Source organism: Paroedura picta, chromosome 3, assembly GCF_049243985.1.
Source record: "Paroedura picta isolate Pp20150507F chromosome 3, Ppicta_v3.0, whole genome shotgun sequence".
Taxonomy (NCBI): domain Eukaryota; kingdom Metazoa; phylum Chordata; class Lepidosauria; order Squamata; family Gekkonidae; genus Paroedura; species Paroedura picta.
The window spans coordinates 41,902,331-41,916,187 of record NC_135371.1 but is presented as its reverse complement, the minus strand read 5'-3'; the positions used below and the strand labels follow the sequence as shown (position 1 = coordinate 41,916,187).

At 43.4% G+C, this 13,857-nt stretch overlaps 1 protein-coding gene across 1 annotated transcript in view; it reads left to right on the top strand.

The window, feature by feature from the left end:
* The first annotated feature begins 4,734 nt into the window (after positions 1-4,734).
* RUVBL1 (RuvB like AAA ATPase 1) overlaps positions 4,735-13,857 on the top strand; it is a 28,399-nt gene continuing 19,276 nt past the window's right edge. Inside the window, exons 1-2 of the mRNA XM_077325409.1 lie at positions 4,735-5,012; positions 12,917-13,003. Of these exons, the coding sequence (XP_077181524.1) occupies positions 4,872-5,012; positions 12,917-13,003 (228 nt within the window). The 5' untranslated portion in view covers positions 4,735-4,871. The remainder of the gene's footprint in view (positions 5,013-12,916; positions 13,004-13,857) is intronic.

Here is a 13,857-nt window from a genome sequence, read left to right as displayed (position 1 = left end):
GGCAACACAGGCCACGCTGCGGCCGTTCCGGGCATAAACCGCGCCAGCCTGTCCGTGGATTTGTGCGGGGAAGTCGACCCTCAAAGCGCGTGAGGCGCCTGCGGTAGCCCTTCGCACGGCCTCTCTTCAGAACCCGGGGGGGGGGGGGGGCTGCGGTTCATATCTGTATGAATCAACTACTTCTGTGTCTTCCTCTGCTTTTCTGAGGCTACCAGCGGCTCATCGATGATGAGCCGGTCTTTGGAGCGTTGCCAAATGAAAAACAAATACCGAAGCTAAGTAAATACCTTTTATTAAGATCAGCCAAAATGATACAAAACAGTGTGCAAACTTTCGAGTTCTCAGAATTCTTCATTGGGAAGTGAAAAAAAAACTAGTATGTGAGATCTTTTTTTCCCCTTTTCCTCTCCCCTTCTGTATTCAACATCCAGCCCGATAGAGCATCACAAAGAATTGCGAAGGTCTACTGCATTGTGTTTTTTGGTTGGTCTTAATAAAAGGTATTAAGAGCCTCTTGTGGCACAGAGTGGTAAGGCAGCCGTCTGAGAGCTTTGCCCATAAGGCTGGGAGTTCAATCCCAGCAGCCGGCTCAAGGTTGACTCAGCCTTCCATCCTTCCGAGGTCGGTAAAATGAGTACCCAGCTTGCTGGGGGGTAAACGGTAATGACTGGGGAAGGCACTGGCAAACCACCCCGTATTGAGTCTGCCATGAAAACGCTAGAGGGCGTCACCCCAAGGGTCAGACATGACTCGGTGCTTGCACAGGGGATACCTTTACCTTTACCTTAATAAAAGGTATTAGCTTTTGTTTTTGGATTAAGAAACCCTCAGGGCAGTTCTAAACAGTGTTACACCCTCCTGAACTAAAGTGGATTTAGAAGAGTATAATTGTGCTTAGGATACAGTTTATGTACTTGTGTCCAACGTACCATCTACATTTCTCACAGGGTGTGCTTTTATGGCCACAACACAAGTACACTATAAATATATATATGCATTTGCACATTCACACAGAACACTACATTAATTTCTATGAAACTCAATATATCACCAAGGAACTACAAAGAGAAGCAGTGAGCCATAAATGAAATACTCATATCTGCTGGTGTTTGATTCTGGTGGTAATTCATCTGCAGCACTTCGCTTACTATAATAAAAATTGGTACTTGGGTTTCCAAGCACAAGTCTGAAAACAATGGGGTAACTGTGTCTGGGAGTTTCAATTATGAACAAAAGGATGTGTATACAGTAAAAGGCATGACTAAGTACAAGACTCATCCCACAATAGTCACTAAAATAAAACTACAAGCTACAAAAGAATGAAACCTAAATAAAATATAAGTAGGTGAGCAGAAACTGACAATCGACATCTTTTGTTCTGTTATTTTTGTTGCTCAGTTAGAAATAAAAGTATCCGTAGTAGACACCTAACACTCTTATTTTGGCAGCTGAGACACTTCTAGTATACTTCCTTGGGATTTCCAGATCGGACCTCCAGCAATGACATGAAGAAAACAAGAGACTTGCTATTACTAAGGTTAGAAAAACACAACCTTACACATCATAAATAAAGAAACAGAAGAGGGCACAAAAACATTTTCCTCTCCTTTGTTAATTAGACGTAACACCCATCTCTCCAATTTCTTCTTCTATGCATTCAACTGTTCCTTCACAAAGTGTTGCTATTAATTGACAGAGTTCTTAAAAACTCATGGGAGAGAGGGCAGGAAGTCAGACCTTTGTGATGGGTTAAAAATGTGAAGGTCATTCACACACACACTACACTGCCCTGTCCAAAAATAATACACTATTTGACAATTGCAGGGTTCAGCATGTCCCACTGAAATTTGGAAGCTTATATGAAACAAGGCTATGTCCTGTAACCTCAAACGTTTAGTCTAGGAAAAACAGCTCTAAAGTCTCTAACTCCCTCCTTGGGTATCACATAACGTCTGTGCCAAAAAGGAGACCTTGAGAATAGCAGAAGAAATGTAGGTGAAATACACTGATTAAACCCATGGAGCAACATTCAAATTTTCTTAATCGTTAGTATTGTTTTTCTGGTTAAAAGTCTGAAAGAAAGAACAAGATTAAAAAAAACACTATTGAAAAGGCAGACACATGCTTTATCGTGGCCTTCTAAAATGATCTCAACTTCCCCTACATTAAATGGCATAGTCAATTGTTTTGAGGGGGCAGGGGGAAGAAGAGTGTTGAAAGGAATTGACTGTGCAATGTCACTTAATGTTAGCACCCGAAACTTTGGAGTCTCAGGGAAGGGCATTAGAGTGTCTTGGGGTTGAAAAGATGTTCTCTGGCCTTTCCTTTATCCACTCCTGCTGCTGTCCCTTTGTCACCCAGACCACTACTCTCAAAGGTTCCTTTCTTCCAGTCACTTCCCTTCTCTCTTTCCTCTGTCTACCATGAGGGGTGGAAATGCTTTCTACACTGTCTCTCCATCCAATCCAAGCTTAGATATATAACTAGAAGCCTTTACTCTGCCTTTCCTATCAAGAACAGGGTTCTCTCACAATAAACAGCTCCTGTTTCTTTTCTAAGTAACAAGCCTAAAAGTGAATTCAGTCCTCAAGCAGCCAGAGTCAGACTATACAATTTCACTGCACAGAGACCCAGCTCTGCTTTGAGTTAGCTTGAACAATAATATTTTTATTACTACTACATATGCTATTTACAGTTCAACTGAGAGTTTCCAGGGGGTGGATTGGCCACTATGGCCACCAATGGACTCCCTCTCCACCTGGGCTCAGCCAGCCAGGGGAGGCGGTATCCATCCTGAGGGCCACATAGGGGATGTTCCCAGCCCTCCCAGGCCACATTGGGGGGGGGGGGTGAAAAAGGAGGCTAGCTGAGGCCTTCAGATCTAGGTTGTAGCAGGCAGGCTTCCTGTCTCAAACTTCCTTAAGGAATTGGCAGGTTAGGGCGCATTTCCCAGGCCATTTTTCTATCCCATCCCAATATATGACCCCAGCAAGGGGCTTTCAACGCCATTGCCTTCCTCTGCAAAGTCTTCCTTGGTAGTACTGACCTTGCTTAGCTTCTGACAGTTTAGACTATATCATGCCGCCTTCCCTCACTCTCTCTGTAATATCCCCTCCTTTCTATTTTACCCAAACACTGTCAATCTGGTAAGTGTCCAGAGGGCTATATTTTACAGATCCCTATGATGAAGCATATATAAAACATATAGGAATCTCAAAGTGAATTAAAATTTATTCTCCCACTGCAATTCAAATTACAGAGAGAAGTCAAAATATATACCAAATCATTAATTTCATAACATAAATAGTAACCTAATATGTAAATTTCAACTTTTCCCCTCATATTTGAAGCCTCAAAGTGCTGAGTTGTCTCTTCCCTAAAGCATCACACATCACAAAATATAGAAAAATATATAATTGGAAAATGTGGGAAACATTCTTCTGGATTAAGAAAGGTAGTAGAGAGTGAAATTCTTCTTAAACTGCTGAGATTACATTTGAAATTTAAAAACACATTCCTCAACTGGAAACAAATCAGGGTTGCCAAAGTCAAGTTTGAAAATTCTGGGAGATGGTGGGGTGGAACCTGAGGAGGGCAGGATTCAGGGAGGGATCTGAAGGAATATAATGCCATAGAGCAGACTTTCTCAACTTTTGTTACTGTTGAGAAAGCCCTGAAATATTTTTCAGGCTTTGAGAAACAACAGAAGGGGCGCAATCGTGCAGAATGTTGGGAAGCATAGCTGTGTACATGCCCACCCAGGGCCCCTCATATCACCAGATAAATATTTTAACAAATTTTTAAAAATATATAAACAATAAATTAACTCCCACCCATCCAGGAGTCCCTTCCAGGGCTGTCAAGAAGCCCCAGAGTTTCATGAAACCCTGGTTAACAAAGCCTGCAATACAGTCTACCATCCAAAGCAGCAATTTCTTCCTGGGTAACTAGAAATCAGTTGTAATTCTGGGAGACTTCCAGTCCCCACCTGTTGGTTGGCAAGACTACATTGTATTCATGAGACTGGCACACACTTAAATTCTTACCTTGTGATTGTTAGACTATTTTGTTAAGAATCCAGAACCAATATACCCTACTGTTTATTTAACTTTAAATATGTATACACTATATATACCGAGACAATCTCAAACTGACTTGCCAAAAGGGAAGGGGGGATTCCAATAAATCAATAAGACAAAAATTAAGGTGCGTATTATTTGTGTGTGTTTAATGCTTCTAATACTGACTTTTCAAGGCATTCAAAGTTGGAGTCAACTGGCTGTTGTGGGTTTTGGAGTCTGTGTGGCCGTGGTCTGGTAGCTTAGTGGTCTTGTTCCAGTCCATCCCCTGGGAGACTCCCAAATAAGACAGGAATGTGATGTTCCACTCCCCCCCCCCAAAAAAAAAAGTTTAAAAAATGTCCAACAGCTGTCCACACACTCCGCAATTTGGCAGGGAGAGCTGCTGAAGATACCGGCCAGTTATTGGCGAAACACCAGGGACTAAAACCAACAGAGCACAGCCCGGAAAGCCCACAGCAGCCAGCTCCTAATATGCTTTTCCCGCAGCATCCCTCGGTACTTTCGATCCATAGCAAGCGGGTGGAGCCGGAGCCTGTTCAGAGAAGCACAAGCTGAACTGCTGTGGCGGGGCCTCAAACGTGTTTTTTGAGTGACAGCGTGTGTATCCAAAGGAGAGCGAGGATTTCTCGCCGGAAGCCAATGGGGCTGCAGGAGGCGAGGCTAATGGGAAAGCGCCGGGAGCCTTGGTAACGCGCGCGGGCGCTGCACGTTAGCTGCGCGTGTGGCGTGTGGGGGAGAGAAAGTTGTGCGCCGAGTTTCGCGGCTCCGTCCTGGTTTCTGGTTCCCGGGATGAAGATCGAGGAGGTGAAAAGCACCTCGAAGACCCAGCGCATCGCCGCGCACAGCCATGTCAAGGGGCTGGGGTTGGACGAGAGCGGGGCCGCCAAGCCAGCAGCTGCCGGGCTGGTCGGGCAGGAAAACGCGCGGGAGGTAAGAGCGACTCTGCCTGCTGGGGGATCCAGGCCAAGGCTTCCCCCCCACCACCACCATGCACCTTGGTTGCTCCCAAGAGCCCACAGGTGGATCTAGTCCAGCATCCTGTTCATAACACTGGGCGGACCCAACCCTGGCCATGCTGCTGGACTCATCAGCACATGGCATTCGGACTACTGGGATGGTCGGTGAATTTCCTCCAGGCCATGCTGGATTCTGGAGATTTTTGGTGGAGGGATCACCTGGGCATGAAATTGGGGTCACTGTGGGTGGGCAGGGAATTGTGAGTTTCCTGCATTGTGCAAGGAGTTGGACTTGATGACCTTCCAGTTCTATGACTCTATTGCTTATCATAGGGATGCCATTTAGCTACTATGTCTAATCACTGGCGTCTGCATTTTCCTTTGAATTCATCAGCACATCTTGTGTTAGTGCCAAAAAAGCTGGTTAAGCGTTTTGAAGAAGTGCTTCTCTCCCACTCTCTGTTTTGTTGTGTGTGTGTGTGTGTGGGGGGGGGGTTCTGCCCTGAATCCACCCATCAACTTCATTGGGTGCCTGCAGGTTGTTATATGAACCAGAGATCAAAGATGTGTCTCTTTCCAACTTTGCCTTCTGTTGCTGACTCCAACTTGGTCTTTTTTGCTTGCTAATTTCATAAGCCAGTACTACCCCTCTGACAATAATGACCTTTCCATAGGCTGAGTCTGATCCAGAGACCACCAGCTACTGATACGTGCAATCAATGTCTGGTGGAAAGTTTTGGATGCTATGTTTTTATAATTTTCTGGGGCCCCAAATATTCTGTGTGTATCTGTAGTTGTCAAGGCTATTGTGCTGCAAATTAGATGGGGTAAATGTTTGTTATGAGTCTTGGACAAACCCAGTGGTTTCATGTGGTCTAGGCTTGTACCTGAGGTATTTGCCTTCTTTTGCTAACATTAAAGAATTTAAATTATTTAATTTGAATCAGATAGACTTCCTGAAAACTCACATCAGTTAAGTGAACTCGGTGTGGTTAGGAGCGTGGACCTCTCATCTGGTGAGCTGCGTTTGATTCCCTGCTCCTCCACATGCAGCCAGCTGGGTGACCTTGGGCTCACCACAGCACTGATAAAGCTGTTCTAACTGATCAGTAATATCAGGGCGTCTGTTGTGGGGAGATGAAAGGGAAGGTGGTTGTAAGCTGCTTTGAGTCTCCTTCAGATAGAGAAGAGCAGCATATGAGAACCAACTCTTCTCATACTTATCATATGTAGATGCTGGTGCCATTGTGTAGCTTCTGCTGAAAGCTTGGAGGTGTGGTGCAAATAAGGAGAAGTATCTGTGGCTTGCTTTGATTAAGATCACTATATATGTCTGGGGGCTTAACTCCACATACCAAAGAAATTGAAAAATAGTAGTTAAAACAGAGTCATAAGGTTGGGAAGGTTGGTCTAATCAATGCTATCACCCCATTCTGATGTCAAATACCCCTTGCTAGAAACCCTGCTTTTTGGTGCCTAAAATTTATCCAGCTATTTCCTAACGCCCAAAGATGAAGAATCCATTTCCTTTTTTACAAAGCAGTCCAAAGTACAGTTACGGTACATTCTTCTAAGCGTATTTAAGTCATATGCATAGTAGGATAAGATGTAACTCTGCATACAGTTGCACTGTTAGTAGGTTATCCTACTATTCATCTCCTATTCGGAGTTGTGAACTGTCTTCCACACTAACCTAAATCTGTTTTCCTTGTAGTTTTAAGAGCATGGCTTCTTGGCATCTTTCAGGGACATGATATCTCAAATTAATTTCTATATCTTTGTGGTCTGTGAACATTTTGACTAGCATTATTATACTTTCAGTTCTGAGGGTCCAAATAGTCTGGTATCGAAGAATTTGAAATAGTTTTCCACTCTTATTTTTAAAGTGAAGTGCAGAACTAAGGGCTTTTCTGCATATCCATAAATTTAGCATCATGCTTACCATCTGAAGACGCTATATTTCAGCCGCTCGCATGACATCATCAACCTCCTGCATCTGTCCAGCAAACTACTCGCTACGTCTGCCATTTTAAAGCGCAAGTTGGTGAATCCCAAAAAGTGGATTCACCAACCTAAAAAGCGCTATTTCCCAGCAGACAACCAGCAGGTCACCAGCAAAAGACATGTATGGAGACAAAGAAGCACTACATCAATCAGCCATGCCAGGTGGGGATTGGTTGGTGACATTGGTAGGCAGGCCAAACCACAACAAGATTAAAGCGCCTTGCTCTCTGTTCTTGCGTTTCTGGCAGCGAGTAAGGAGTGCAAGACGCACAAAAAGCACCCAGAAACATTCGAAACAGCTCAAGAGGTATGGAGTGCTGGTGAGTCACGATTATTTCTCGTGCTTTGCCATACAGCAGGCATCATGCGATAATGCCCAATGTGCGGAAAAGCCCTAATTGTTGTTAAAGACTCGGAACTTAATTTAATGCAGTTTGTGACCTAAATAAGCTGGATGAGCATGATGTAGGCAGTGGCAGAGAAATCACACTGAAAAGGTGGATAAGAGGCATGGAATGGTGCCAGTTTGGTGACTTTTGTATAGGTCCTCTTACTCTCACAAGATATGCGGAGTAAATAAAACATCTTTTCTGTTGATGCATATGTAACCAACATACGCCAGTCTTTGGCCCAATAGTCTGTAATATTATTCTTCAATTGCATTTAACTGAGGGCAACTTGTGGCAAGCATTAACGTTGTTCATTTGGATTAATTAATTAAATGAATACATTTTAAAAAATCATTTATTATATTTATATACTGCCCTCCCTTGTGGCTGAGGACAGTTAACATAGAACATAAGGATAAGTACAGTATAATTCAATAATTTCAAATAAACAACAGTAATAACAGTGATTTCAAAACATTCCATAACTAGTGGTAACAATTTTAAGCATGTTAACTATGACCCCAAAGGTTGGTCTGTTCAGGATTTGGTCCAGAGAAAGGGGTTCTTGGGGGGCCCAGTAGGTGCTGTTGATTGGGTGAACTTCAACTAAATGCCTGGTGGAAGGACTCTATTTTGCAGGCCCTGAGAAACTGTGCTAGCTTTGCCAGAGCCCTGATCTCTTCTGGGAGCTCATGCCACCAGGTGAGGGTCAAGACAAAGAAAACTCTGGCCCTGGTTGAGGTCAGGCATGCTTCTTTGGGGCAAGGGATCACCAGTCTGATGGACTCACCAGTCTCTTTTAAGGTTATAGGCAGCGAGGTGGTCCCTCACATACATAGGGCCCAGAGCGCATATGGCCTTAAAGGTGATTACTGAGACATTAAGTCTAATAAGTAATTATAAGTGGAGACCCCTGAGTTTTCCATTGTTCCTATACTGGCTTTGCTTTCCTATACTTTCCCCCCACTGGCTACATCTACTTTTCTGTCTCCTGCTTTCTACCACCCTCTCTGCCTCCTTCATTTGGCTGTTCTTTCTTCCCCACTCATCCTTCTGGCTCTGCTTCTTTCCTTTCACCCATTATCCTCCCCTGTCACCAGTTTTCCTCTTCTACTAATATATTTTTTTCTTATAGTCATAACAGAGAAAGAAACAAGAAAGTCTGATTTTACAAACGTTTTAATAATTTGTTCCAGTTTGTTCTTTGAAATTCTTCAGCTGGTCTTTTGTTTACCCTATTTGTTAGTTTTGCCATAGCAGTTCGTTCTCTGAGTTTCTTGCACCATAGGTCCATCTGCAGCATCCGGATGCTATAATGAGTCTTGCCGCTGTTGCATGAAAGAAAAATTCTGCTCCATCTTTAGGGAGACCTGCAGGAAAAACACTTACATTTTAGACTCAAGTGAAAATTTACATTTAAATAAGATTTGCAATTTATCACGTACATTTATCCAAAATGTTTTAACTGTTTTACAATTCCACCACATGTGGAAAAATGATCCAACCATTTTGTGACATTTCCAACATTTACAGTCAGTTTGGTTAGACATTTTGATTATGGCTTTGGGTGTTATATAAAAGGTAAAGGTATGCCCTGTGCAAGCACCGGGTCATGTCTGACCCTTGTGGTGACGCCCTCTAGCGTTTTCATGGCAGACTCAATACGGGGTGGTTTGCCAGTGCCTTCCCCAGTCATTACAGGTTTACCTCCCAGCAAGCTGGGTACTCATTTTACCGACCTCGGAAGGGTGGAAGGCTGAGTCAACCTTGAGCCGGCTGCTGGGATTGAACTCCTAGCCTCATGGGCAGACAGCTTCAGACAGCATGTTGCTGCCTTACCACTCTGCGCCATGTTATATACCATCTAAAAATATTTATACCAATTTTCTCAAAGTGCCTGACATTTGGTTAGTGTTACTATAAATGTTTCATACTTTCATCGTAATTGATTCATTAAAGTTCTTCATCCATTTCACCATACACCTTTTGACTTGTTCATTGTCAGCCTCATAAGTGAGAAGTTTATATATTCTACCTAAAAGGTGTTGTTTATCCTGAATAATCAACTCTTCAAATTCAGTTTGTTCTAAGTTTTCCATGGGAGTCTTTCAGTTCTTCTTTCATCCTAGATGCCCATTGCACGTATGTTAACCAATCCACAGCTCTCTTATTCCATTATTTCACCCTCTTCACAGTGCCCCTAGTTTCTCCTCTCCTCATGAAAGTCAGGGTTTAAAACTACATGTGAACAGAAGTTGCATGAAATGAGGTCTCTACAGTGTAGTCTATCCTAACCTCCACCAGACAGAGAGATCCCAAATAGTTTCTAAATGTAGAGTTTTTTTAGTCCTTCTGAGGGAATTTACCACAGCTTGATTAGTTTTGACACTGTCCATTACATTTATTTTTCAGAAAAGTCTTGCCATCTCTGGGACTTCACAGTAAACATGAGAGAAACAGGAAAACCAATGACTTTTACTAACTTCCTGGAATAGGAGAATAAGGATGTTCAGCAAAGAGTAGAATACACACAGCATTACCTGTGCTCACTCAAGTGCAGAGAGCAATTAATAGCCTAGCAGCTAAATTTTGATGTAAACTTTTAGTTTTTTCCCCAGCCTGAGGGAAAAGTCCTGAGTAAGAGTATGAGCTCTTCCCAGCAAATCTAGTTACGTAGCCAACTTTCTCCAGAAGCAAGGCTTTGAGACAAAGTCTCCCAAGATAATTTTTTAACCTCTTCCTCTGGAATATCAGACCCTCTTTCCAGGACCACCTTCTGCAGAGAAATCTGTGATCAAGCACTCATCACCTGCTCAAGATCCCCAAGCCCCAAATAAGCTAAATTGACCTCAGTCAAAGCCAGGGCCCTCTGCCCTGGCACCAGCCTAATGGAATGCTCTCCTGAACAAGATCAGAGCCATTCGGGACTTAAAACAGTTCTGCAGGGTCTGTAAGACAGAGTAGTTCCACCAGACCTATGGTTGAGACCTACCAAATATCATTGGCCTTCCTACACAGACAATATCTGCACCTTGTTCCCCCCACTCTCTTATCAGAGAGAAGGCTCAGGGGGGGGGGTCCTGTTTTTAACATAAATTGGTTATAATGTTTTCACTTTTGTTATATTAAATGTTGTGAGCTGCCCTGAGTCCTTGGGGAAAAGCAGGATGGACATTTTTTAAATCTTTAACCGCTCCTGCAGAGCGGAATAAATAAAAGAGTAAGCCCTAAGGGGGAGGAGAAAGGGCGGGCTCTGTCCAGGATAAAAACTCGGAGAGCCCAATCAGGAGCCCTCTGAGCGTCACCCCAGGGCCAAGCCGCTTGGCCCATCCTCGCCTTGCCCGGCCCGGGACTCACCGCACACAAGGAGAAGTGACCTTCCCCGACGGTGACTCCCCTCCGCTGGCTTCCCCTCGCCCAGATACACACACACACACACAAACCCCCCTGGCTGCCCACCCATCGCGCTGCCGCTGCTTCCCGGCGCCCAGAGACACATACACGGACTCACCAGCACAATCCCCCTGGCCACCCCCCCCCGCGATCACCCCGCCGCCACTTCCCCACCCCCACAGAGAGAGACACACACAAAAAACCCTGGCCGCCCCCCCATCGTGCAGCCACCACTTCCCTGCCCCCACAGACACGTGTGCATACGCACACACAGCCACTCACCGACCGCGCTCTCCCACCCCTTCCCCCTTCCCCCACCCCACAACCCATGCACACACTCCTCTCTACCCCCTTTTTTCCTCTCCACCTCCCCCTCCCGATTCGCCCCCCCCCGTGATTCCCCCCCACAGCCTTCACACACCACCTGTCCCCTCCCATTTCACCTACCTCTCTGCCTGCCTTCCTTTCTTCCTTCTTACTTCCTGACTTGCTCTATTTCTCCCTCTCCTTCCTGTCTCTCCCTCTCACTTGCTTCCTGTCTTTCTCCTTTACTTTCTTTCTCCCTTCTACCCATCCTTTCAACCACCCCTTGCCCTTCTTTCTACCTCCCATACCTCCTTTCCTCTTCTTCGTTCTTTGCCTACAGTCTGCCTCCCCATTCTCTAGCTCCCACTGTCTTTCTTTTACAGCGGGCTTAATTTCTAGAAAATATATATATTAGCTTTCTTTTCCCCCAAAAAATAAGCCTCTGAAACAACACAATGTTTTGAGAAAGTGTCTCCCTTTCTGGAAACTCAAATCCTATCTGGGTAGAAGTGGCATCTCAACCAGTTTTTCCCTCTACTCTCCCCTCCCATCTTGCTCCCCGAACATTCCAGGGCTCCTGATTGGCTGTTAACTCCTCTGCACACATGTATGCTTCTAAACCGGCATAGAGGAAAAGAGTGACTGACAGAAAACTGCAGGAGCTTTGCCTCCGGTCCCAGCCTTTTATCCCACTATTTTGGATTACCTTTGGCAGTTCAAAATGTTCTCTGAGATTCTCCCTTGCCATGGTATCCATGCATATGGAGATGTCACTGTTATGTTTTAGGAATTGGGCGGGGTGGGGTATTTTTCTGTAATCCTTGGATTTCCCCAGTTTTATTAAAACCTGCATCCTAAACGTGTAGTGCTTCATTGTGCAGAATTTTGATCTGCATGAGGTGAGCACAGCAAGCTTTAGATAAATTATTGTCTGGACTTAATTGGCTTGTAGCTTAAATTGTCTTCATGGATCTGTAATTTCAAATACAAGCAAGTTATTAAGGCATAGAATTGTCAGTTCTGGAGGCCCAAATTCTTAGCTTCCATCCTGAGTGTAAATCATTGTTTTAGTTGCCCATGTCTGCAAGGTTTTTCGAAAAAATAAAATATAAGAATGAAAAACATTTTGTTCCTTAGACAAAATATCTTTATTGTTTTTCAACCAGTTTTCTGGCCCCAGTCACTATAGGATTCATCCTTATGGCAATTTCTATAGAGCCATAATTTCTTTCTCTTCCTGCTATCAGGATTAATTTGTAGTTTTATTCTACTGCTCTGAATTCCAGAATATCTTATCCTTGCAATAATTTTGAGGGAAATGATATTTATGTATTTATGTTTGTATTGTATTTATTTCTCCCTCTCTCACCAAGGACTTAAGGTGGATGATTCTTAAAATTCCACCTTTTAGAATAGAATTTAGAATACAATTAAACACAAGGCCTGATCAGAATTTTTCATTTTTCTCATTGTATTAAGAGAAAGATCACAGGTATCAAAGTATTTCAAGCTCAAGCACTAAGAAACTTACGTTTAGGAAAGGCACTGGGAATTTCTGTATTCTGACATTGCCTCAGCCATCACAGATTTTGGCCAAATATGATTCGCTTTCACAATTCTAAAGTGGTGATTGCACATACCGCCTGAACTTATGGAGCTCAGATAGTTTTTATTCATGAATGAAAAATATTTTTCTTAAATCATGTGTTTTCTCAATAAATATGGTTGGGGTATGTTGCAGATTTTTTTGCTTGTTCATTTTTGACTTTGTAATTTAATCTTGTAGGCATGTGGTATTATTGTGGAGCTGATCAAAAGCAAGAAGATGGCTGGCAGAGCTGTATTACTGGCAGGACCTCCTGGGACTGGCAAGGTATTTGTGTCAAATTGCAAGTATTGGCTGCCTGCAGGTAGCAGAGTTTTTCTTGGAAATGTTAACCATATAACACTGATAAAAGATGCAGGAGTGAAGTGATTTAAGTGTTGTAGTCTGCAGGCACAAATGTGTGGAGAGATATAAATGTCCATACAAACAAGTACAGTTTGCACATTCAGTACCTGGAAGTGCTGTTTGTGTAAACAATGTGTCACATATATTGCTGGAAATAGTGGCTTGGATGCAAATTTATTTTCTATAGGCAAATTCAATTGGAGGAGAGAGCACTATTTTTTTCATTTTTTCCCCATTCCTCTGCAGACATTCACATGACACCCAAACTTGTTTCTTGGGGACTGCTGATCCCTGGAAACAGCATTTCAGGGTGTGCAGTGGGCTGAACCTGAGTGGGTCAGGAAACTTCCATTCTTCTTGTGGATATCTCCCTTGAGTCTTTCTGAGAAAGACACACTATAAAGTGAAACCATTAATAGCACATCTTGGCATGTTCAGAGCACATGTGAATGTTTAATGTGTATGAAGCAGTTTATCGTTACAACAGTACCCAGAGGTCAATATTAATATCCCCATAGTGCAGAAGTTAAATGCAGTAGATTGAATAGTAGCTTGAGCTACAGGAAAGCCTTTATCCAGTACCTAAACCTTAATAATGTAGGGTGCTCCAAAGTCTGGGAGCCATGGCTGTGCTCTCCATTGCCACTCAACTTGCCTCTGAGAAAGTGGGGCAGTTCTTAATATACAGGCTAATAACTAGGATGTATTTGAGACCCAAGCTAGTTAGTTTTGTCTAGTTATTGTTATCATTATCATTATTTACATTTTTATACCAC